The sequence below is a fragment of the Camelus ferus genome, chromosome 31, assembly GCF_009834535.1.
Source record: "Camelus ferus isolate YT-003-E chromosome 31, BCGSAC_Cfer_1.0, whole genome shotgun sequence".
Classification (NCBI taxonomy): domain Eukaryota; kingdom Metazoa; phylum Chordata; class Mammalia; order Artiodactyla; family Camelidae; genus Camelus; species Camelus ferus.
In genome coordinates, this window is record NC_045726.1 from 13,836,070 (window position 1) to 13,861,827 (window position 25,758).

The 25,758-nt window shown below is 57.4% G+C and overlaps 1 protein-coding gene across 4 annotated transcripts; it reads right to left on the reverse strand.

Moving 5' to 3' along the window:
• Positions 1–2,621: 2,621 nt before the first annotated feature.
• SORBS3 (sorbin and SH3 domain containing 3) lies at positions 2,622–25,758 on the reverse strand. Of its 4 annotated transcripts, none has more exons than XM_032470918.1 (21): positions 25,613–25,637; positions 20,991–21,147; positions 20,603–20,675; positions 18,953–19,146; positions 18,030–18,093; positions 15,701–15,739; positions 15,170–15,251; positions 13,403–13,493; positions 13,066–13,152; positions 12,914–12,967; positions 11,981–12,067; positions 11,368–11,414; positions 10,782–10,915; positions 10,523–10,575; positions 10,384–10,430; positions 10,100–10,214; positions 8,307–8,432; positions 7,099–7,407; positions 6,159–6,262; positions 5,474–5,580; positions 2,622–3,485 (listed from the first exon to the last, which is right to left on the reverse strand). In XM_032470918.1, the coding sequence occupies exons 2-21, from the start codon at positions 21,090–21,092 to the stop codon at positions 3,424–3,426; spliced, it is 1,977 nt and encodes a 658-aa protein (XP_032326809.1). In that variant the 5' UTR covers positions 21,093–21,147; positions 25,613–25,637; the 3' UTR covers positions 2,622–3,423. The 4 variants fall into 4 exon arrangements, 3 of the variants coding, with proteins under 3 accessions (XP_032326809.1, XP_032326808.1, XP_032326810.1); XM_032470917.1 differs by having other exon boundaries at positions 20,603–20,720; positions 25,613–25,636; XM_032470919.1 differs by lacking the exon at positions 25,613–25,637 and adding an exon at positions 23,548–24,228 and having other exon boundaries at positions 20,603–20,720.

Here is a 25,758-nt window from a genome sequence, read left to right on the forward strand (position 1 = left end):
GGGCCCGTCAGAGCCGGGTCTCCCATCTCCTGCTGGTCTCTAATTTACACTCTGTCAGCTGGCCTGTTTCCAGGGAAGCACACCTGTGGGCACAGCTGTAACTTGCCTGCCTCTGGTGTGAGTCATTCCCTCCCAGTTCCCTCTGAAAGGAGTGCCCTCACCACCCATCTGCCTACCTATGCCCTGTCTCATCCTCTCTGTGCTCGTGGACCAGCCTGCCTCCAGCTCAGCGACCTCCCCTGTCCCGGCCTCCCACAGCCTCTGTCCATGGTGTGTGTAAGCCATTCCCCCACTAACAAGTCCGGTGCCTCCCGGTGTGGCCTCTTTGCCTGGTGCACCTGTTCTGCCTCCCCAGCTGGAAGCCCCTGAGGGAGCAGGACGCTGCAGGTAGGGGTGGTACTGCCTGGGGGCCACGCAGACCTAGCGTCAAATGCCAGACTTGCCTCTTCCTAGCTGTGTGACCTTGGGCATTTTCCTCGACCCCTCTGGGCCTCCGTTTCAGTTTCCCCATGTGTAAACTGGGAATGATACATAGCTTCCCCTCCTGCTGTGCAGATTGCCCTCCACGTAAAGCTGCCTGTTCCTCGGAGGGCAGGGTGTGTTTCTGGTTGGTTTGCTGCTCCATTCCCAGAGCCTAGTACCGTGCCTGGCCCGCAGCAGGCATTCAGTACAATTTTGTTGAAGGGTTGTGGTTTGAATCATTGAATGGATTCATGTTCCTTTCCTTGCCACCCACCACCGTCCTGCCAGCTTGTGGAAGGGACTCAGTTTTGCACCTCTTTGTGCTCAGATTTTGCCTTGGACAGTCTCTATAAAGATCTGCTGGTTTATCTGCAGGATTTCTTCTCCATGAGTTGTGCAGCCACAGAATTACAACAAAGTCAGTCAACCCCAGAGTGTGACCCTGTGGGACAGAAGGGCTTCTTAGCTGCTTTGTGGCCCTGGGTGATGACTCATCTCACTGGGATGAGCATCCCTGGTGGCCTAAGGTCCTTTCTGGCTTTGAACTCCCAGGTCCCCTCACCCCCCACCCCAGGATTCTGATGCTCCCTGCCCCTCCCACCTTGTGCCAGGTCAAGGCACAGAAGGAGTCACACATGTAGGCAGGCCCCAGGGTTGATTTGCTGCAGAGGCTCCAGGGCCCCACCAAAGAGCAGGTTTGGATTTGGTCTCTACCCCAAGGAAAGGAAGGCTCAACTCTGATATTCTTTTGGGGGGGTGGTAATTAGGTTTACTGATTTATATATTTGTTAAGGGAGGAACTGGGGATTGAACCCAGGACCTTGTGCATGCTAAGCTGCACTCCACCACTGAGCTACACCCTCCCCCCCTCCACACCCTCCATATCCTTGATGAGGGCATCAGGTAATGCGAAGGAGCTGGGATTGGGGGCGGGGGGGGGGGTCAGGAACAGGCGGGTTCCTGAATGGTCACTTCCACAGGATGGGCCGGACCTGCCAACCTAGCAGCAGACCAGGCTGAGGACTGGGGTGGCTGGAATGGACGGAGGAGCACATGCAGGTCTTGTCCTTCAAGGTGTTGTTTAACCACCAGTGGGGCCCGGGCTGCACCCAGACTCGAGGAACCTGCCCAGCACTGGCCACAGCCCTGTCATTCACTGGCCTCTCCCACCCGTCTGAACAGAACTAAACACCAACACCTTTTCCCACCCACCTGGGGTGCGGGTGCCCAAAGTGACAGGCCTAAATGACAGGGTTGCCAGGAAGAAAGTAAGAGAAGCCCGGCTCAGGGCTGCCCTAGGGAAGTCCCTGACCTCACCCATGACCTTCTTTCCCCAGGGCCTCTGGACCAGGACTTCCCAGGCAGCTGGTAGACTGTGTGAAGTGGCAACAGTCATCAGACCTGACTTCAGCATTTTATAATGATACCACCCAGACCACTTAATTTCTTAGCCTCAGTCTCTCCTCCTGTAAAATGGAATCATAACCTGCCTATTGGGAGGCTGACATCAGATAACATGTGGGCCACACCTTACACCCCACTCCACTCCCAGCAGTAGCCAAGGAATGGAGCTTTTCTTCCTCGTCAGAGCAGCCAGGCCCAGACTGGGCCCCCACCCTTGCCCCACAGGAAACACTAAGCCCCAGGATTCTGCCCTTAGTCCAGAGGAGTCACTTGGGCTGGCTGTGCCCCACCACTCCCAGTTTCCTGCAATCGATTGCTCAAAAACCCGAGCCCAAAAAAGAAAGTAAATAAACACAGGAGCGCTTCGGTGTGGAAATGGAGCACACAGAAGGAAAACAGTAGGAGCAGAACAAAAAGAAATATGTCATCTAGGCCAGTAAGCCTATGGCGGCTCCAGAAGCAAACAGCCCGCAAGCAAGGCCACATTCAGCTCCCATCTCTGGTTTCTCCCCACCATCAGGCCTTGCCCTGGTCCCCGTGACCTCCGTTCTTCTCTCAGCACTGCTCGCCAGACAGCTGCCCAGTCCTTGGGGCTGCCCAGTCCTGCCTGAGACCTGAGATCTTTAGAGATAATAATGGTGCCTTTCCAGCCTCCCCTCACCACACACACACATTCACTCATTCACAGCCCACCTGATTCCCAGCACAGCCGCTGCAGAAAGAATTCCCATAATTCTAAGCAGGAGGAGCCAAAAGAACAGAACAGGACCGCAAGGTCCCTGGTAGCCAGATTTATTTTACATTCTCTTCCAGAGTGGACTTGGGGGAGCTGAGCAGGCAGGACACACACAGCGGTCTCCCTGGAAGACATCTGGGGTAGGCCAGTCCTCGGGGGCCGCACCTACCCTGGTCAGGACAGCAGCAGGGCAGTTAAGCACAGGCGAGGCCCAGGGCTTGGCAGCCTTAGCGACAAGGGGGCCTTGGGGCAAGGCCTCTCGCCAGGCCTGGAGAAAGCTAAGGAAGTGCTGCGTCCATCCCCCACCTCACTCCCAGGCCCAGCTGGAAGCAGAAGGCAAGGGGGAAGGCAGGCAAGCTGGAGTGAAAGGGGAGGAATCCCCTCCAGGCGCAGAGGGCCTCTGGTCTCTGTTAGGTTAGGAAGCTGGTCCTTGTTAGAGGAACCCCATGGGGGTGAAGCTGGAAGCCAGTCCCTGTTAGAGGAAACGCCATAGCAGGGTGGGGTGGGGGACTCGGGGGCCTGGTCTCAATAAGGCCTGGAAACAGTCTCCACTTCAAAGCAGACCTCTGTATTTGGGAAGTGGGGTAGGGGAGGAAATAAAAGGGCTGTTAGAGGAATGCTTGTGAGTTGTGGGTGGGAATCAGTCCAGGGGGCTTCGAGGGAGGTTCCACGGGGAAGGCTGCTGGGGTTGCGTGCAGATGCCAGCAGCTCAGGTCCTGGAGGAGGGGGATGTGGGAGAGTGGGGGGTCCTCTCTCCATCCCGTAAGTGCTACTGCTCCCCACTCCATCCTGGCTGGGCTCTGAGTTGCCACGGAGACCATTCACACTGGGGCTACATAATTTCCAGGGAATGTCCCAAATTTCTGAGTCCTCCGGGAGACACCTGAAAGAGGAAAAACAAAAAGAGCATTCCTCACTTTTTTTTTTTTTAACAGGAATTGGGTGGGGGTGTCGGGAGAGGCGGGTGTCGGGGGCGGGTGGGAGCCCTGCCCTCTGCTGGCAGTGCCCAGAACTGCAGGCCGAGTCCCTGTCCCAGGGAGAAAGGATTTGCTTTTCCTCACTCCTGTCCCCTAGTGGCAGAAGCTCAGAGGGGCCAAGCCACACATCATGATTTCGGTAAGATTGGCGAATCTGAGCACTTATCAACTATGTCTTACTTTGCACACAGCATTAAATAACCCCACCCGTCCTCGGGAAAGCAAGGAAACAGGAGAATGAATCACAGAGCTTAAATCGGGGGTATGACACACTCATTTTAGAAACAGGGCAGGTAAGTCCTAAGAGAAGGCCAAGTGAATTCCCCCAGAGCATCCAGCTGCTCAGGCAGAGAGGCAGGACTCAAATCCAGGCCTCTGGCTGCTACAATCCCAAAGAAACCTGTGTCCTGGGGTGGAGGAAGAGAAATGCCAGAAAATACAGGAATATAAAATGAAATCAGGGGGAGTACAGCTCAGTGGTAGAGTGCACACCTAGCATGCATGAAGTCCTGGGGTCTATTCCCAGCACCTCCATTAAAAAATAAAGAAATAAATAAACCTAACTACCTCCCCACCACACACAAAAAAAGTACTAGACTTTTTTTTTAATTTAAAAAAATAAAATGAAATCTAAGTCCTGGGCCTTCCCTTCCCCACAGGCGGGCATCCTGAATTCTTTCTGAGCAGCCCTGGCCCATCTTGCCCCAGGCTTTGCCGATACTCTTCCTCTGCCTGGATTGCCTCTCTCTCCTCTGTGCCTCCCCAAGTCCTTCCCCTGCTCTTGAAGGCCTAGCTCCCCTGCTTCCTCCAGGAAGCCTTCCCTGACCTGCTCTGTTCAAAATGGTGACCAGTGTGACTGGAAAGCTGAACTCCTAAACCGTTCCTCAAAAAGCACTTGTGGCTTATTCCACAGAAGTGGTGCTTTTATCTCTTGTATTTATTAGGAATTGTGAAAAAAAAAAAAAACAAAAGCAAAAGTGGAAGTGCACAGAGTACAGTCCAAGACCAACAGTCCAAGGTAAGAACTGCAAACAAGCTGCTGCTTCATTATCACTGGTGTGTCAGAAGCTCGGTCAGCTGTGAGGTGCTGGGATGCAGACGACAAAGGACAGGCTGCTAGGTCAAGGGACGAGCCCTGTGACCACCCCTGGCCAGGCAGCCTCCTAACCCTGAGGCCCTGCTGGCTGCTGAGCGGGAGCTTTTGGACACTGTTCATTGCTAAGGACAGCCCCATTCTCTGAAGCTGAGGCCTGGACAGGCCTGCCCACTCTGGGAAAAGGGGCCACGTGAAGCCTGCTGGGTTGGTCACCTTGAACCAGGCCAAGGCCAACCTGAGGCTTCCTGCTTTAGTCCTTTGTCTGAGCTGCCCTTGGGCCAGCCCAGAGGGCTGGGATCTTTCTCCTCTGTCTCCTCTTGGGGGGGGGGGGTGGGAAGACTAGCTCCTAGCAGGGGGTGGGGGAGGGAGCAGGGGCTACACAGGTGTGAGACTTTGTCCTTCCCATCAGGGGCTTAGTGTCTCAGGAGGCAGGACCCCTCTCCTGCAAGGACTGATCCAGAGACAGAGGAATAGGGCGCTGGGGGTCAGGAGCCCTGCTGCCCCAAGTCCGGCTGACTTCATCGATGACCCTGGCTGCTTTCCTCCCAGGCCCCACCCCTCTTCAGGGAATGAAGGTAAACAACAAAAGTGCTGGCTTTGGGGACGCAGCCAGGGCCAGGCTGGAAGTAGGTGGGTAGATTCAGCCCATGAATCTTTGCTGAACCAGCACTGGCAGGCAGTAGCAGCCACCCAAATCCCCCCAGGAACCCTGAGATACCCCTTCTGGCCTGTCCCCAGCCCATCCCCCTAGGACCCTGAGACACCCGCTTCCAACCTGCCCCCTCCAGGCCCACATACCCACAAACCAGCCATCATCACACTGCTGCATGACGTCCACCCGATCCCCCTCCCGCAGCTCCAGCTCGTCCTCATTCTGGGGCCTGTACTGGTACATCGCCCGGTACCTGCAGGAAACATTGTCATGGCAACCACTATAGCCTTGATGTTCCCCAGACCAGGCCTGGATAGTCTAAAACCAAGGTTGCCCCATCCTCTGAATTTCCCAGGCCCAGCACTCCCATTAGCCCCTGGCCCAGCTCCTGGGAGGGTGATTGTGTCTGGCTTCAGTGCACTCATCCCCAGGCCTGCTCGCTGCCCTCCAAGCCCTAATCACCCAAACTCTGCCTCCCCTGAGCTCGCAGGGCCTTCAAATCTGTCCTACCAGTTCCCACACTTTGTGCATACACGCACTGACCTCAGGGCTGGAAACCCAGTGGGGAGACTGAGGCTGAGGGGTTCAGTGTGGAAGGCTTGCTTTAAGGCCCAGGGCTGGCAGGGAAAGGTCAAGAACACCGCAAAGTGCCTCCCTACCCACCACCTGCCGCCAAAATCACCCATCAGCGCTGCAAAGACAAGCACTCCGTGGTACTTTACCAAATCCACCCTGGGCTAGGGGGAAGGGTGTGTGAGGGGGGTCAGTGTGATCATACTGCCTGCGGGGTAGCCCCCCCACCCCTGACCAAGCACCCCAGACGGTACTCACGGGGTCCAGTGTATCTGAGTGGTGTTGGGGGAGGAGGTTCCCAGGTCCAGGGGATGGCTGGAGCCTCCAGGATGGGACACAGCTGACCTGGGGGTGCCGAGACTCTGGGGGCCACAGGAGGGAAGGTGGGCACATGCAGGCATGAGGGGGGAGGAGTGAACATGCCTGCCCACATCACTGGGAGCAGCTTCCCACACTGCCTCGTCTTAGCTCATAATCCCCATGGCACAGGGAGCTCTGTCCGACCGTTTCACTTCACAGGTGCTGGAAGTTGCGCCCAGGTAGGGTAGGTGGCTAATCTGAAGTGTCAGCATTCAAATAAAAATCTGAAGTGCCAGCACAGACAGAGCTGGGAGCGGGAGGAGGCCCGTGCACTGGCCGCGGCTGCTCACAGCAGTTCGCTGAGTGAGCGGCTGAACGCAGGCCCAGGTGCACCTGCCTGCGGGCCATGTCAGCACAAGGACCAGTGGCTCTGTCTTTTACCCACCAGCTACTACCTACCACCTACCCTCTGCAGCGGGAACTACTATCCCCATTCTGCAGGTGAGGAATATTCTACAGGTGAGGAAACCCAGTTCCAGAGAGGGTAAGTCACCTGCCCAAGGTCACACAGCAGGTGAATGGCAGACCCCTGACTCCCAGCACACCCTGCCCCAGAAGCTGATACAGGTAAATCCCAAGGGTGGATTCTGGAAGGTCAGGAGGCCTGGGCTGACTTTGGGGTCCCAGCTAGAGACCCCTGCCTCCCTGGGCTGCAGCTTAGGGCAGAACCACCTGGAAGGGTCTGAAGTCTTCCAGGCCAGGGTGGGACTGTGCAGTCACCCCACTAGTCTGTCCGAACCAGTATGGGAGGGGTTCCAAAGTGTAGACCATCACAGGAATGGGGGAAACAGCACGGGGAACAGGGCTCAGCTCTCCCATCTAAGGCGGGTCACCTTACCTGGGTCGGGGGTCTGGACTCCTGGGCGGGGAAAGAGAAGCCCGTGCGGCGGGGGGAGGTCCGGCCCCCCCAGTCGGTGGGGTCAGCTGGGCTGCGTGGCGTTAACGGGGAGCTGGGGTGACAGGCCAGGCGGGCGGCGGTCAGGCGGGGAGATGCAGGGAGCTGGGGGCCGTCGTCACAGAGCCGGAGCCGGGGCTCCCGGCTCACCTGCACATAGCTGGCAGGGAAGATGCCCTGGCGCCCGGTGCCCGAGATGCGGCCCTCATACCAGTGCTCGTTCACCTTGCGGATCAGGCAGATGCGCTCCCCCTGGTCGCAGAGAGGGAGTGAGTATCTGCAGGGCCCTCCCCAGCGCCACGCAGCTGAGGATGCCTGTGTTGGGCAGGCTCATTTAAACCTAACACCATCCACGTTGGGACTGGGCTCAGAGGGGGTCAGCAAGTTTTTGGAGGTCACACAGCTCAACGGCAGACAGGTAAGAAGCACTGGGCAGGCATTAACCACAACTGCCATGACAGGTCTTGTCTCTCTAACTCCTCCCCAGGGGATCCCGTCACCACTGCATCAAAAACCAAACTCCCCAAGGGCAGCTGGTGCATCCTCAAGCCCACATGCTGACTGACATTATTGGGGCTCCCCTGGGGAGGATGGTCTCTGGTTCCCTCCTGCCCCCACCTCTCTCCATCCAGCTTCCTCCTTCCTGGGGCCAGCTCTTCCGGGGAAACATTCACTAGGGGGTATTCATGGCCTCTGCCCCAAAATCAACCAACAGAGACTAGTTCCCTGCTTTCTAGGACAACATTTTCCAAGCTTTCTGGACCGTGATCTATGGTAAAAAAAAATGTGTTTTAATGGCATTCTAGTACATACACACATATACATAACTGCCTAAAAGTTTGATGAAATTCCCTTTCTACACACAAAACATGCTGATCTTTCCATTCTATTCTTTTAAAAATGCTGATTGTGACCCGCATAGCCTGCCAACCTGCAGTATGAAAAAAGCACAACTATTCTAGAAGTAATCAATTTTTCAAAAATGGGCTAAATTAAGGGAAATATATCCAAAGAGATCAGGAGGAATTTTGAAATACTGAGTGAAGATGGGTATACTTGATTCTTTAAAACACGTTTTCACTCCCACCTATTTACCTCTGTCTTCACCTGCCCCTGCCCTGCCCCCCCACGTCCTGCCTGGCCTGGCGCACCTTCCGGAAGGAGAGCTCCACCTCCAGCTCCCCCTTGAAGTTGTACTGGGCCACGGCTTCTCCATACTCTAGCACCTGGTAAGTCGGGGCCTTGATGGGCTTGGGGATCTCGTCTGCCGGCAATACCTGCAGGAAGAAAGGTCATGAGAAAGATTCAGCCTGAGCATGACCTGGGCACAGACCTGGGGCTCCTGGGAGGGTGAGGACACAAAGAGAGGGCGGGATGGGCAAGATCTGTCCCCAGGCCAGGGAGGAGACAGATACCAGACACAGGCCTGGGGGTGGCCAGACGTGAGCACAGCCAAGGGGGTGGTTAGTCCCAGAATGTTCCTGGAAAAAGAATTACCACCAGAGGTATGTGGAGTGGCCATTATTAGAGTGGACAGTGGCAGTGCATAGATGAGACAGCTTAAATTGGAGCACAGAAACAAATGAGTTTCAAGGAGCAGGGAACTCCTGGTGACCTGTTCTAAAAGTGAGGATCTACCATTTCACCACCGCTGAGAACCACGTGTCCCTCTTCCTCCTCCCCTTGCACCCCACCAGGTGCCAGAGTCCCCATGCTCTCTTCGATTCACCCTACTCAGAAAAGTCAAGAAGATAATAAACTATTTCATACCAAGATGTAAGTGACTGATGACGTGGAATACTGTATGTACTTTCTGGAGTTTCAGGCTCAGGGACATCGTTCTGAGGGTAGGGGAGGTCTACTGATGCGTATGAAACCAAGAGCCTGAATTAAACAACCCGACCCATGGGTCAAAGAGGAAATCACAAAGAAAATCAGAACAGTTCCAGCTGAATGAAAAAAACAAAATATCCAGATCTGTGGGATATAGTTAAAGCAGTGCTTAGAGGGAAATTTATAGCATTAAATGATAACATGAGGGAAAAAAGGTTTCAAATCAATAACCTAAACTACCACCTTAAGAAACTAGAAAAAGAAGCTAGAGCAAGCTGAAGGAAATAATAAAAAGGCAGAAATGAATGAAACTGAAAACAAAAACAGAGAAAAATCAATGAAATCAAAAGCTGGTTCTTTGAAAAGATCAATAAAATTAACAAATCTCTAACCAGAATAAGAAAAGACAAAAATTGCCAATATCAGGAACGAGAGAAAGGACATGCCTCTGGAGCTGACATTAAAAGGACAATAAGAAAATATTATGAACGACTTTTTGCCAACAAATTAGATAACTTGAAATTCTTTCAAAGATGCAAATATAAAGATAACCTATAGCCGTCTATCAAATCTACAACCTATCTCTGGATTCAGATCCGGATCTCCTACATAACAACTTATCTCTGAACCTTAGCAAGTGCATCTGTAACATGGGGATAATCCATCCCTTTCCCAGGTTAATGAGGGGAACAAGGGAGATAACACACACAAAGGAGATGCTGAGAGTAGATGTGATTTGTGGGCTGCCGCACACATCATACTCCTGGAAGTTGTAATTAGGATTCTTTTCAAAGACAGCTTAAGAGAGATGGCTTCTGAGTATTGAAAGCCTGGGATGCTGATTGGGCTGGTGGCCTCTGGTGCAGGAGCTGGGTCACTTGGTTCTTGCCCTGTGGGCTGGGCTCCACCTTTAGCCCTCATTTAACAAACACTTCCTAAGGGCATGAATGAGGCTGAGACTCGAGCCCCTGCCCACAGTTTTACATCTTAGGAAATTTGCCAAATGTGAGGGAGCAGCCATCTCCGGAGAGGGGGCCCTGGATGGTTAAAGGGGTTTGCATCTCTTAAGTCTCTGCAGGCCATCCGACACCCCAGCCAGGCCCCTGCTCACCTCCACGTAATTAGCTGGGAAGATGCCCAGCCGGCCATGATGCTCCCCCTCCAGCCAGTTCTTGTCTACCTCCTTGTGGATGTAGACAATGTCACCCTTCTTCAGAGTCAGCTCCCTGAAGGCCAGAGCAAAGACATTCAGCAAGCTGAGGGCCTCCTGGTCCTCCTTCCCTCCAGACCCTGCCCAGCGTACCCAGAGTCCCCTCCACCCTCTGGGGAGCCCACTGCAGCCTGGTCCACCCGGACTTCCCTAGAGGGAAGGAGAGGGGAGAGAAGGGCACTTACTTGGGGGACTGTGCCTGGAAGTCAAACTTGAGCCGGGCGGCCTTCCTCTGGGCAGCAGAGAGAGGACAGAGGGGCTCACCTCAGTCCCACCCCAGGCCCTCCTTGCACCCTGACCCTAATGCTCCCACCCTCCCCTTACCTTCTTCTCTTCCTTCCTGGCTGGGCTGGCCCCTCGTTCAGAGGCACTAGGATCTGTGGAGAAGCACTGCTTCAGCTTGGCAAGGCCATGGGGTGGGGCGCGCTTGGGATAGGGTTATGCTCCCCTCCCCTCCCGGGGTAGGATTCAGTGGAAGCAGAGGGCTGGAAGACCTTCTTGCCCCACCCCCAGCACCAGCAGATCTGGTATGGTAGTGGTGGTGGGCGTCTGGGTTAGAATAAGAGCAGAATCTGGTCCTTACCTCGGGTTGAGGAAGGGTAGACAAAGTCCCTACGACCTAGGAAGGGGCTTCCTCCATCCGCCATCCTGTGGGGTCTCAGGGAGGAGCCCTGGTAAAGTGCATTCGGGTAGCTGGAGCTCCAAGCGGAGGCCGGGCTGCGCGGGGTGACAGCGAGTGAGCCACCTGCTTGGAGCTTCACACACTACCCAGCTCACCCCTGACCGCCCAAAAGTCGTCCCCCGCCCCCCCGCCCCCGCGCCATCTCCCACTGCCTCCTCCTAAGGCGTCTCCTAGGTCCGGGGCTCTCGCAGGATGTCCTACTTCCTGAGCGGTCAAGGCCGGGAAAGGGTGCGGCCCGGGGTGGGGGAGGCGGGAGTGCGCGCGGGATCCCCTGGCAAGTGCGACCCGAGTCCTGAGCTGGGGGCAGGCTTCCCTCTGCCGGGCAGGGGTGGCCCCCCTGGCGGCCAGTGGCGGATCGGGTCCCCGGAGGCCACTTTCCGCGCTCCGGGCCCCTCCTCCCGCCGTCGGCGACACGGGGCTCGCCCCCTCCCCGCGCCACGTCCCCGCCGGCGCCCCTCCCGCCCCGCCCGGCTCCGTCGCCACTCACCGCGCGGGGGGCCGCGGCTCCTGGCACAGCCGGGGCGCCTGCGAGCTCTGTGCGGGAGACGGGCGCGGTCAGGGTCCGGGACGCCGGTCCCGCCGCAGCCGAGGCCGCCGCCTCCGGAAAAGTTTGCGGCTCGGAAGGGAGTGGGAGGGGGGGAGAGGGAGGGGAAGAGAGGGGCGGGAGGGACGCGGGGTCCTAGAGTCGCCGGCGCAGGCGGCGGGCCGGGAACGGGAGGAGCGAGGGGCCGGGCGGGGGAGAACCGCGGGTGCGGAAGGAGGAGGGAGGCCGGGGAAGCCGCTGCCTCGTAGGGGCTGGGGTCCCGGCGGGCTGAGGCCCCGGGGGCCGGACCCGGACGAGGCGGAGGCAGGGGTGGGGGACACCACTAGCCCCCCAGCCGGCACCGGACGGCAGGCTGACGTGGAGTCGGCCTGGAAGGGCTCTTAGGGGTCACTAGGAACAGTGAACGCCCTGCATTTCAGGGAGTAGAGAGCAGACAGGGATGAAGTCTGCCCAGGGTCGCACGAGTGCGGCTGGAGACGACACTTCTCCTCGGCCTGTCCCTCCCACCGCAGCCCGGCTGCCGTGGCTCTGGGTTCCTGCGTCCACCGGGAGGTACCTTGGGGGATGGCTGCCGAGTCTCAATTGCCCGCAAGTCCTTGTCTAGCTCTGCGCTCAGCTTGGCCAACTCTTTCTCCAGCAGGACCTGGGGGCAGGTTAGGGGGAGAGACTTGGGCAGATGTAGGGGGGGGGGCGGGGAGCGCACCATGGGGGGCCCTGGTCAAAGGTCAGACGGGAAAAGCTCAGTGGGCAGCTGGACAAAGTACGGGGTGCCTGGGTAAAGGGCAGGCTCAGGGCACAGGGCCAGGCCAGGCTGCCTACCTCTGGGCCTGCCAGGAGGTGTGTCTCAGGGTGTCAGGAGGGCCCTGCCACAGACTCTCACAGGCCCCTCCCGCTCACCCCGCTGACCCAGCTCACCCTTCCTGTACTCCCTGGGAGAGCCTCAGGGCCATTTTCTGCCATTAATTCTCTGTTCTAGAGCCTTCTGGGCTCCCTACTTCCTCTCCCATCAAGTCTTCTATGGCCTTCCACAGGCTGGCTTCACTGTCCCCAAGCTGCTTTCCCTCCCACTGCGCATCTGGCCACCTGAGCTTCATACACACACACACACACACACACACACACACACACACACACAGGCCTCTCCAGTTCTTGCCTGTGTCTCCCCCATCCTGAGTGCCCTCTTTCTGCCTAGCCTCGAAGCTCCACCTCTAATACTTCCTGACAATTCCAGTCCACACTGACCACTCCTTTCTCACATCTGCTTTGATCAGCACAGTGTTCAAACCATGTTTACTGAGCGCTTGCTGTATGCCAGACACTGTCCTGGGTGCTGAGGATACAGAGGTAAACTGTATGGGACTGGAGATGTCTGAGCTTTGGGTCTGTGGCCTTCACCCATGGTCACTGAGACCAACACCACCCAGAATCTCCCTCATTGGTCCCCCAACATGCTGCCTCCCCTCCCGCCCACCTACTCTGCAGCACTCACCTCAATGGGCTGGGAGGGCTTCTCAACTGGGTCATCTACCAGTGGTTTCTTGGGCTAAGAGTGGAAAGGGTGAGTCAGAGGGGGTGAACTTGCTCCCCAAAATGCACCAGCTGCCGGTGCATCCTCTTCCAGAGGCCCAGGCTGACACTCACCTTCTGCCCAGTCTCTAGTTCTTGCAGAAACTGGTTCCAAGATTCTTCCGTCCAGACATTGTCTGCTTTCTCTTGGCGTCTGGGCACCTGCATGGGGTGGGGGTGGTGGGCATCAGCTGGAATAGAGGGAGTACTGGCACACTGGCCAGGCTCAAAAAGCAGCTTGCAGGATGCTGTCCCACCCTAGTGCCTGTCAGTGCTCTCCTAAGGGTTCTGGGCTCTCCTGCTACACAGGCCCCAAGCTGGAAAAAAGCCATTACTGATGCTATTGCAGCAGGGGCCCTGGCCAAAGAGCATGGCGCTGGGGCCAGTGCGGGGAGGATGCTGGGCGGGCTACCTGGTTTGGGGTCTGGTGCAGGGAGGAGGAAGCTCCAGGATTGCGACTGAAGGTGCTTCTGAGAAACTGTTCAGGGAGGTCCCAGCTTCTTCTAAAGAAAGGGAAGGACATCTCTTCAGTGTCCTTTTAGAGAAACTGAGGCGCAATGAGCACAAGCCCTGATGAGGGAGCTGCGCCCCCTCCCCACCTGCTCCAGGCTGTGGAAGCCGTGTTACACAGTAACGTGATGAGCTCTGAGTCCAAATTCCAGCTCCACCGCTTGGCTGTGTCACCTTTGGGCAAGTTAATGAATTCTCAGAGCCTGAGATTCTATACCTATAATATGGGAATGACCTCCACCTTCATGAGTGTGTGGTGACGCTTAGGTGAGGGAACGTACATGAGACAGCCAGGAGAAGGGAGCAGATCTCGGAGGGGCCAGGCCCCTTCCTGCTGGCCTTGGGGAAATGCCCCGCATTGGTGTTCTGTCTGGCCTGGTGACTGTGAGCATGAGCGCCTGTGCAGCTTCGATGAAGCTGGTCTTTCTGGCTGCCATGATCGAGTGGTCTTGCCTCCATGCCCAAGGATGTGGGACTGCATCTTAGTCCCAGGAAAACTCAGGACGGGGCAGAGCCTGCAGGCCCGACCTGGGAGCTCTGGACGAGTTACTTCTGCTCCGCGGGCCTCAGTTCCCTGAGGAGCTGGGTTAGTGATACGACCTGTCACATCTGCCTTAGTTCCCCTCCAGGGTGCCCTTCCTAGATGGCTTAAACGTTCCAGCCTCTGCTGAGGTTGAATGTTTCCACCAAGCGGAACCAGTGTGCCAAGCTTATCAAATGATGGAATGTTGGATGGGAGGGTCAGGATGCGTCGGCTGTAACTATGACTCTGTTCTCCTAGAAACAGCGTCAGTGACAACAGCGATAAGGAGAATGGAATACGTTGTTCCCATTTAAGGGCGCTCTGGTCATAATTAAGCCTGTGGACTAATACTGTTTGTGGAGACTGACGACGTGCCTGAATTTTCACGACCACCTTGATCCCCACTTAACAGATGGGGACAGTGAGACTTAGATGCGTTAAGCTGACAAGGTCACATGGCTAATGGCTGCACACCAGCTTGAATCTAGCACTCTGGGTCCAAATCTTGAGCTCTTCTCTCTATTTTATTGATGATGCCAAGAGCCACAACCCAGCTAAGGCTATGCCAGTGAGGATACCCCCTCCCCACAAAGGAATAAGAAACTCATTGATTACACTGCGACAGAGAAGAAGGTTGAGTTGAACCCTCAGGGCCCTGGCAGCCCGGGCTGGGCCCGTGCCATTTGCAAAGAGAAAAGGAACAGCGTCCTAGTCCTGTCTGGAGGGTTCCTCTCTCAGTGGCCTCTGGGAGGAAGCTTGGGCCCTCTATACCCCTTGTTTCCTCTCAGGCTTCAGAGTGGATGGTCAAGGTCCATGCCTAGCTGTGGGCCGCCCCGCTCTCCACCCAACACAATGCGTGGGTCTTTGGGGTGACGAGTTCCTGCCACCAACCACAAAGGCATCATGGGCATTCCTGACCAGGAATGGCGCAAAGCCCACCCCTGCCCCCGCCATTCCCCTTTAGCTCTGGTGGGGACGGGAGAATCTGGAGCAGTGGGGACCCTGAGGATCTGGAGCAGAGCCCTGGGGGGAGCCCGCCAGCCTGCTCGGAGGCTGCACTGGCTTTGCCCACCAGGGGGTGCCAGTCCCCACAAGGACGCCCAAGCCCCTCCGCAGCCTTCCTGCCTCTGCCCCAGGATAGCTCACCCACTCAGAGAAGACGTCTGGCCTGGCCTGGCAGCAAGTCTTTGCTGGGGCCCTGGATGCCTTTGCTGGGACCCTGGAGCCACTGAAAGTGAGAAGACAAGAAGGGGTGGGGAAGGTGAGAGCTGGGGTTGAGGGCACCTGGGTGACTATTGAAGGTTCTGGTGCCCACACCCACCCATTCTCCTGGGTGGCTCGTGGGAACAGGGGTGACGCTCTGGACTGCTAAATGTGGGCGTGGTGCCAAGAGCTGTACACTCTTTACTAAACCTTCAAAACATCTCTGGGGTGACCCCATTTCACAGGTGACGTAAGAGAGGCCCAGAGAAATCACGGCCAATGCTAGGCATTCCCTGGACAGTGAAGCTGAGGCTCTTAATTACCATCTTCCAGGGGATTTGGAGCTCACGGAAATGAGCTACACAAACTTCTCAAGTTGAACTAAGCCAATTGGGGAGCCCCCAAGTCAGGCGTGGCTGCAGAAAAAGGCAAATGCAGGAGCCAGGCTGGGGTGGGCCACATGTACCCCCTCACCTTTGGGTGCTTCCTCAAAGGTCCAGTCCAGCTGCAGGTCTGTGGGAGTGAAAAAGGACCAGGTTAGGACTGGGGCAGCAGGCCAGGGAGCCCCGTGAGGCTGCCCCGTGGCTCCCCACCTCCCTCCTGCCGAGAGCAAGGGCCCAGGGCCTGAGTCAGAGCCTGAAGAATGTCCTGAGGGAGGGAAGGAATTGGGAGGGCTGTTTTGGGGAGGGCTTGAAATGCCTCTGGCTGACTTAGGGTGTGAGTGAGCCGACAGGGGCAGCAGCCTGGCCCAAACCCTCCGGCTCCTCCCTCTCCACATTCCCACGCACGCCCTCTCCCTGGCCTTTGCAGACCTGCCCTCGACAGGTCAGTGTGGGGAATTCCACTTCCCCTTCGCCCTCTTTCCCTTTCTGCACCCTCTCCTAGAGGCTTGTCCTTCCCCCTCTGCCCAGACCCACTCCTCCAAGTGCTCAGGAGTTTCTGGGGCCTTCTAGGAAAAGCTACTGACGAGCCAGCCTACGTGGGCCCCCTGGCAGGCAGACATGCTGCCACTGCTCCCACCTTAAATGCAAACCAAAACCACCTCCCTGGATCCCACACCTTCCTCCAGCTCTCGGATTTTGCTTCCCTTTGCAGCAAACCGTTGACCATACGGAACTCACTGTCTCCCCTTTCAGCCTGAACTCCCCTCATCAAGGACCCCAGTGACCTCCACGTTTCCAAATCAAATGGTCAGTCCTACTTGATCATCAGTGGCATCTGTCACAGGGGACCACCTCCTCCTTTTGAAACTCCCTTTCATGCGGCTTCAGGGAGACCACTCTGGTTTTCCCTGCCCTCCCCAGCTGCACCTTCCGGGCTGCATAACTGATTCCTGCCCATCTCCTGAACCAAGTGCCTCAGGGCTCGGTCCCTGGGCCTCTGCCTCTCCGTCTCCCTAGGTGATCTTGTCTAGTCTTTTGTCTTAAAAATGCTACCTGATCCAGGGGTTCACAGCCTTAGCTGCACATCAGAATCATTTGGGGAGCTTTAATCAAAATCTCTTTGAGTCCTAGGTATTTTCAGCAGCATCGGCCTCGCCCTTGAACTACAGACTTGGATAAACCCTATCTAAAACTGAATGCCTCTTAGACCTGCACTTCCCACAGTCTTCCCGGCATTTATATGCATTTATAAATGGCAACTCCATCAACTCGCTCAGGTTTAAAGTCACCCTTGACTCCTCTTTTTCCTACCACGTCCAATCCATCAGCAGATTCCCATGACTCTGTCTCTGAAATCCCACCAGGCCCGCTGCTACTGCCCTGGCCCGGGACACCGCTGTCTTCAGCCTGGGTTAAAGCCAGGTCTCCTGACCGGTCCCCCGCCTCCACCTGTCCCATCTCTTTGTCACTTGGCAGGCAAACTGAGTCTCTTCAGCCATCGCCTGTCAGAGCACGTCACCCACTCTTCTGCTCAACCTCCCAGTGGCTCCTCAGCTCTCTCAGAGTAACAGCCAAAGTCCTTATATTATAATGGCCCCAGAGGCCCTAGGTGTCACCTTCACCTTCGTAACCCATCTACCACCATGCGCCCTCTCACTCCAGCCCAGCCTCTCCCTGCTGCTCCGGATCACACCAGCTGACTCTGCTCTGGGCCCCCAGGCGCCAGCTCTGCTCCAGGACCCCGGTGCTCCGGGTACTGCAGTGCTCCTCCTCGGGCCCTGCACGGCCCTGCACCTCCCTGCACCGCACACTCCCCTGGCCTTCTCCTCCCTAGTCCTTACCGCCATCTGCCACATTAAATATTTATCTGTTTATTCTGCATTCCTCCTCTGTCTTAACTTCACTAGGGCAGGGGCATTCTTTTTTTTTTAAATTTTGGTTGCTTTTTTGAGGGGGGTGGTAATTAGGTTTATTTATTGGTTGATTTGTCTTTTAATGGAGGTACTGGGGATTGGACCCAGGACCTCGTGCATGCTAAGCACACTCTACCACTGAGCTATACTCTCCCCCAAGGGACATTCTTTTTTGTTCCATTTTATCTTCAGCGCCTAGAATCGCGTCTGACACAGTAAATGCTTAATAGAGGGTTAAGTGACTGCCTGAGTGAACGTGTGACCTCGAGGCTTCCCAGCATCCTCAGAGGACACCTGGGGTGGTGTCTGGTCATTGCTCCCTCAGGACAGGGAGAAAGGTGGCAGCGAATCCTTCCTTTGGCCTGTTTTAGTGACCACTGACCACAGAGCCTGGTGTGGGTGGAAAGACCTCCCTGAGCAGTAATTTCCCTTTCCCACCTCTCGCTCCCCAAGCCCCAGGGGCCCGAGCCCAATCAGGCAGAGTGGGCACCTAGAAGGGTGTCTCACCTGGCATTTTCCGGTGAATCTGCTGAAACATTCTCCGGTACCAGTCCCTGGGGCTGTCAACACTCTGGGATCAGAGAGGGCAAAGTCAGGCCACTGCCCCAACATCAAGCCCCAGAAGTTCCTCCTCACTGGCGGCCACAGAAGCCCCAGCGGGTGGGCTGTTGTGTTAGCTTTGGTAACAATAGCTCCGTGCAGTGTGTGGCGTGTTATGTTTGAATAAGATACATGGAAGGACCCCCACCAGTGAGGCCCCCTAAGTTGTGACATTTGGGATGGTTTACTTTTTTTTCTCTCTGCTTTTCTGTATTTCTGATGCTTCCACAAAGAGCATGTGTTTCTATGTATTGAAAAGTAAATGCAACGGTATCGGTGGGGGTTGGGGTAGGAATGTATTTCACACCCCCTGCCTCACGTGTCACGCCAAACAGCCCTGGCAAGCGCAAGGGTATGTAACCAACTTGAGTTTCAGATGAAGAGGTGGAGAACTAGAGGCAGGCAGCTGCTAGAAGCTGGGCCCCTCTGAGCCTGGACCCCCGGATCCTCCCACCTCTGTCACCCTGTGAGGCCTCTCACTCGGGACCCTCCCTTCACATTCAGCCAGTCACTTAATCAGCAACCGCTTCACAAGTGCTGTGCCAGGCCCTGGGGCTATGAAACTCAGGGCGGGGTCCCTGCCAGGGTCAGCCTTACAGCAGTGGCTCTCTACCTTTAAGAACCTGGGGGACCATCTAGGTTCCCTCCATCCCCCACAGACCACTTGTGTAACTCAGACACACAAGAGTGCCCGTAACTTTATGGGGCTCATGATCCCCCGAGTCTCATCATGGTTGAACCCCTGCTTTAGTCTGGCATGGTTTGGGTACAGCCTTTATTGTCGGAAGTGGAGTTCAGCCAGGATCCCTGAGCCCCATCCCTGGACTCACAGATCGGGGTGCAATAGGCATGCCGCTCTCATCCACTGGCCCGATTCCCTCATACTTGACCCAGCGCTTGTCCCGACGTTTGCTGTCCTTGGTCCACGTGGCTGACCAGTTCTGGGGATGCTGGGAGGCAGGGGTCTTCTGGTTCCCAGAGGGCCGGTTCCCAGGGCCCGGCCAGGTCTGACACCAAGCAGGGTCTGTAGGGCACAGGCAGGGGAGTATTAGCAGAGGGCTGGAGCCCACCCCCGCCTGTTTGTCCCTTAGCTCCTCGGAACATGGATCCCTGCGGGTTCAAAAGTTTCAACATCTCCTTGTTTGTCTGAGTTGATGATGCAGATTCTACAAATGTCCCCATTCCCAGCAGGAGCACAGGCCTCTGTTTATTTTTCAGTTAAAGTGAATGGAAATGCATTTTGTCTTGAGAAATCTGTGCCCGTCTCCACCCTGACCCCCTGCTTTGCTGGGGATGTCCTAAGAATTTTCAGAATGAGAGCTGGAATCATCACTTGTAGGGAATGCCGGAGACAGACATCCCAGCTGGGGAGGCAGCGGGGTGTGGCAGAAAAGACTCTGGGCCTGGTGGGGAGAACCTGAATCCAGACTAGGGCTCTGCCACCTGCTGTCTGTATGACCTTAGACACAGCAATGAACCTCTCAGTACCTCCGTTTCCACGTCTGTAAAATGAGGGTAGTCATGGCAAAGATGCAGGGAGACCCAGTGTGTGCGACTGTGTTCAGGATACTGCCTGACACACAGTCAAGAGAAACTCCTGCCCCCAAGTCGCCAGTCTAACAGCATAAGGGCTTCCAGGCAGGATGGACCAGGGTTTGAATCACAGCTCAGCCTCTGTGACCGAACATCTCTGAGACTCAGGTTCTGCACTGGGGTGATGTGGATAATCACACCTTACTTTGCCAGGATATCTAGGGACGAAGTGAGTTAAGGCCTGTAAAGTGTCTTTACAGTGTCCAGAATGTTCTACGTGCTTAACAATTATTTGTTAAATGAATAAACTGCTTGACACAGTGCCTGCCTCAAGGAAATGCTCAATAAAGGATGCCACCCTCCTCAGGAGAGGGGGCCCTCAGGGTGAGCCTGCACCCAGGAGGCCCCAGGATCTCCCAGACCCCGTGGCCCAGGCTGGGCTGACTCACAGGAGCCCAGGAGCTGGCAGCCTCCCAGAGCAGCCTCTGCAAGCTTCCGCTGGGCTGGTGAGCACAGCCCGGAGCAGCCCTGAGGGCCTACTGTGGGTTCGGCCCCCACCCCTTCTACAGCCAACATATGCTCACATTCCTCCACCGTCCACCCCCAATCCAAGCTGTGCGGGCCTGCTGGAGGTCCCCTGGCCCCTAAGGCTATGTCCCCTGCACACTTCCTTCCCTTGGCACTGGGTGGGGAGGGAGGGGAAGGGATGTGTCAGCCTGCTCTCTCCCATAGCAGTTCCACTTACAGGCACACTCACGTAGGGAGGGGCAGCTAGCTCAGCTAACCAGTCCTGGGGACCTGGGAGGCCCCCCTCCGCCTCCTGCCCCTCCACCCTGACCCAGGGTGGTGCCAGAAGGCAGGGCCCAGGAAGCTCTGGCCCTTCACCCTCCCTCCGCACCCCTCCTCATCACAGGGCTCCTGGAGCAGGTGTTCCCGAGCAGACCCACCTGGGTGCCTGGGAGCATCTCTCCTCGGTGGGAAGTACCCATTGCACACGGTCCTGGGCGCAGGGTCATGGAACTGGAAATTAAGGGTGTTGGAGCCACCATTCCGGATCACAGGCACCTGTGGGGAGGGGCCAGGAGCGGCAGCAGCTCAGGCCCAGAGGGTTTGGCACAAGAGTGGGAGGGAGGCTACCAGGGCACAGCCAGACCCCACGGTGAGGCTTCAGGGCCAGCCTCATGCTTTTTCAGGAAACCAGCAGGACTCTCTCGCCTGATGGTCCACCCCCTTCCCTAGCTCCATTCCTGTAATCCTCCTGCTCCCCCACCTGCCCTGAGAGGTCCCCGCCAACTACAGGCCCAAGGTAACCCTCTCCCTTGTTGTCACACTCACCCGTGTCCCCCGGGGGGGTGACCCTACATGGGCCCGGAGGTGACTGGGGATGAAGTCATCCAGGCTGAGCCCAGCTGGGAGGCTGCAGGGTGGGGCCTGCATGCTCGGGTCAAGGTTGGAGGGCTCCGTGTGTACCAGCTGCTCCTCTGTGTGTCCTCTGTGGGAAAGGAAGGAGAACAGGAAAGCCCTGCTGGGCCAGGCTGCCCGTGCCCTCTGGGCTCCGACCTCGGGGTGGGGGAGGAGGGAACAGCTGTGGGAGGGGGTCGGGCCAGCGGGGTGGGAGCTCCAGGACCCAGGAAACAGGCCACAGCGGGCACCCGCTTGCAGGCTGCCCGTGCCGGCTCCCAGAGGCACAATGGGCTGCTTGTTAGGCCGCGGGCAGGAGCTCCGGGTGGGAGTGGAGGAGGGGGAGGCCAGGCAAGGAGGAGGGGAGGCTGGCCAGGAACAGGCCTGCTGGCCAGCCCCTCTGGGGCTCTCACTGCACAGCTCAGCCTGCTCCCCAAGAGGGAAGGCCGAGGGAACTGGGGCAGCTGGCAGAGGAGGGCCTGGGCGCTGGGACTTTGTTTCAGTCCCCTCTGCCTCCCCCAAGCCCCGTGTGAGCATCTGCTTGCCAGCAGGCACAGGGGTTACTCAGTCTGGGGGAGAGGCCCCAGGCAACAGCGAGGGCGCTGCCCACTGCCCAGCAGGGCCAAGGCTCCGGGGACGGGAGAACACAGGGGCATCTCCAGGCCACAGGAACCACTCCTTCTAAGCTCAAAGCAGTATCAGCTCCCTCCTTTGGCCTCTTGTGCTCGGACTGAAGCCTCAGAGGGGTCGGGGTGCGAGTGAGGGGTACAGGTGGAAAGCAAAGCAGTGGGTGAGCGCAAAATTGGACTTGCTTCCGGAGGAGAGGTGGTGCTGAGTGCCACACATGTGCGTGCACACACACACGCCACACACGTGCATACGCATCCCCTTCCTCCTGCACCTCCAGGCTGTTTCTTGAACTGAGGGTCTTCCTGGGAGCTGACCGGCCAGCTGGGTTCTTCTGCCCCAGGCAAAGGTTAGGTCAGGGGAGAGGGCTCTGGGCATCCAGGATCCGGAGGTGGTGAGGCTGTCCAACAGGGCTCTGGTGCCAGAGAGCTGTGCACCTCACCTCTCCGATGGATGGGGCCAGAAGCTGAGCCAACCTCCGCCACCTGCCGGCACTGGACCAATTCTGGCGTTTTTATTCAGAGTTAGGCTTGTGTGTGCCTGTCGGGTCTGGGGGCTCACAGGAGGGCCGCAAGGGCCTCGTGACGTGCTGCGTGTGTGTGGTGGAGTGTAAGTGCAGTGTGTGAATGTGACTTGTAGGAGGTACCGTGGGGGGTCACGTGAACAGCATAGAGGCTGTGGGTACAGAAGGATGTCAGCTGAATGGTAGGTGGGGGCTGTGCAGTGGGGGAGTGTGTGTTATGGAGGCCAGAGGGGATGAAGGTATGACCGGGGGCTGTGATTACTCCTATACTCAGTTCCTGCTCAGGCCATGGGGGGCTGGAGGGTACAGACAAGGCTGGGGGCAGCTCCCAGATTCTGCTCTGAGTGGGAATTCCTTTTGACATTCAAAAAGGCCTGCTGGGGACATAGCTTTTCAGTGCCCATCCCTGGCTGTGGGGGGAGTGGAGGGCTGAGAGGCTGGAGGAGGGGCAGCTCTCCAGCTGGATCCAATTAGGACTCCTACCAAAAGCAAAACATGCAGACACACCCCAGTTCCTGCTGTGCTCCCTCCCTTTGTGGGGGAAATTGAGGCAGGGGAGAGTGGGAGACCCGGAGGGCTGGGGCAGGCTGGTTTCCAGCAGCAACCCCTCCCTGGCCAGCTGACCGCTGGACGCCAAGTTGCGAGGTCAGCATCAGCAGTCCCAACCATCAGCTGACCGACCAGGCCTTCTTCCCTCTTCCCGGGGCGCACCCTGCTGGGCTCACTGAGAGCTGCCCTCTAGAAGGAAGGGGTGGGCAGGTCTGCCCACACCACATGATTTTTTAGGGGTTGCTGATCCTTGGTGGTCCAGCCAGCCACTCCCCAACACTGCTCCCTGTGGTGCATCCGGGGGATATGCAGGGCTGAGTTTTGCTCCGGGTGGGTGTACCAGGAGACATCTCAAAAGGAAGATGGAGGCCCAGGGGAATAGGTCCCGCATCTGGCAGAGGAGAGGGGGTGCCAGGAAATTCCTGGGTCCTCTCAGAATTCAGGCAGCCCTCCACCCTGGCAGCCAGGTCCAAAGGGCTGGAAGAGGTGAAACAGCCCTGCTGTGGCTCGCAGACTCCTTCCCACCTCTGAATATTGCCTTGACCTTAGGGGTTTGGCTCAGGCACACTCTGGGGTACCTGCCAGCTACAAGCCCCCGTGGACAAGGACAGGTAATCTCAAATTTCACCTTATCTGGATTGGGGTGTGGGACTTATCACCTCTTTGCTCCCCAGAATTTGGGATGAGGACCCCAGGAGGAGGGGTTCTCTGCCTTCCCCTAGGGTTGGGCGTGGGCCCCTCCCTGACTACAGCCCCGCCTCATCTCCACCGCCTCTTCTTCCCCTCACCTACCTTCCCAGGCGAGCAGGTGGCGGGGACTGAGGACGCCCGAGAGGACAGGAGCATCTCTGCCCGGCTCCTGCCTGGCGCGGCCGCGGCGGGCCCTCGGGGAGGGAGGGCAGGGAGAAGTCCGGGCTACGTCGTCCGCCCTCGTGACCGGGTCAGACGGCCTCCGCGACGCTGGGCGCCCGAGGAGGAAGAGGGGAATCGACGGGGCCGGAGCGGGGACGAGGGCGCGCGCTGGGGGGAAGCACCGTGAAGCGCGCGGGAGGGCGGGCGGCGGCGTGTGTCTCCCCGCGATCTGGACTGTGGGCCGGGCTGGGCTGGAGGGCGGGGGCTCGGGCTGCCGTGCCGGGGCGTGCGAGTGCCCCCCGTCGGGGCGCGGGCGGGCGGGCGGCCGCGGGGACGCCGTGGGCCCTGCCGGGGGCCGGGCCGGCCGCGAGGCGGCGCCGGGAGGGACCGCCCAGGGTCCCTGGGGAGGCCGCTCCGGTTTCCCAACTGCTTCCCCGGCCCCCACCGCGGGGCTGGCGTGGGGCGAGGGCGGGGGCCGGCGAGCACCACTCAGAGTTTCCAGCGGCATTTCCAGCGGGTGGGAAGGGAGCCGCTGCGCGGCGGAGCCAGGACGGAGGGAGGGCAGGAATGATTAAAGAGCCCGGGTCCAGCCAGCAACTGATACGGAGCGGGCGGCCTCGGAGACGGGACCGGGATGCAGACAGGCTGGGGCCGCGATAAGGGCGCCGCACTGGCAGCGGCCTAGCAGGCGGAGCCAAGGCCCCGCCACCTCCCTTCCCAGCTGAGAGATTTTACGCCTGCACGAGCGCGCGTCCGGGCGTGTGCAAACACGCGCGCGTACACTGGCAAAGGGGCGGGTGCTCACGCACGTGCAAGCCCCGCGGAGGGCAGCTGCAGGAGGAAATCAGCCTAAGGGAGCGGCCCCCGGGTGTGCCGCGCCCCTGAAGAGGATGAGGGCGGGGTCCCTCTGGCGGGGATGGGGTTACCAGGGTCTTGGTGTTCCCATACACCGTATTTGTTTTGATCTTGCTGCTTTTCCTCTGTTCCCGCTGCTCTGACACCGGTCCCAAGAGCCCGCGCCTATTAGTTCCAGATCCCTCCGGCCATCTCCCTTCCCCTTCTCCCCCAAGCCTCTCTCTGTGCCCACTCTGGGCCTGTTGTAGAAAGTGAGGGTGCTTAGCGAATGTTCACTGCTAATGCAAAGCCTCTGGGGGGTACTTCTTAGCCCTTGCCTTGGCTCTGGGACCCTAAGCCCCAAGCCAACCAAATAGCTAACAGTTATTGGGCAATTTCAGATCTGTTTGAGGAGTGATCAATTATAAATTATGAAAATATGAAACCATTTACTGTATACCTACTGGGTGTAAGATTCGTACCCCAAGGTCACCATGCACTTCAGATTATTTTCCAGGCACATCATTCAACTTAAAAGTTGAGAAGAAAGAGTGGAGAAAGATGAGACCATTTTTAAACTCCATACCCTCACTGATGCTATTAGCTATATCTTAAAAGAGCTATCTGGGTAGTGGTGAACCAGCTTGAAATAATCTCACATGTGAAAAGCAGGAGGAGCAGAGGCTTAGGTTGAAGTGAAGTTTGAGAGAGAGAGAGGAAGGGACATGCCCCCTAGCTTCCAGTGTCCACACGGTGGCAGCGGGGAAACAGACCGGCTGTACTAGCGGAAGTGACCCCATTGGGTGCATACTTGGAAGCAAATCCAAGGTCTCCAAGGAAGAGCTTTTAAATGATTTCAGGGGTTCCAATTCTGCCAATTGTGGGGCAGTCTTCATAAAGGCAATTATTGCACTGAGTAGGGAGCTCAAGATCTCCAAGAATCTATGATTCCAGGAAAGCTGAAGGGATGTGGATGGGATGGGTAGCCCCTGCTCACAGAAGACCGCATCAGAAAGGAGGGTAGGAGCTCTGGGACCACCTGAGGGCAGAGAGCAATGCATTTCCCTCCCCTACAGCTGGGACACTTACCCACCCCTGGGCACCATCCTCTTCCCTTTCTCAGGGAAAAAGTATGTGCCCATTTTCCCCGTCACTATTTTTTTTTCCCCACCTGTTAGGATCCTCGCGATGAAGGGCCACATCTCTTTCATGTTCTTCCTTGTTCTCCAAAGATGGCGAAGCTGATGATCTTCCAATGCCAGGAATCCTGGCCATGCCCTCTGTCACCAGCAACGAGCTTCTCTTATTCTCTAGGGC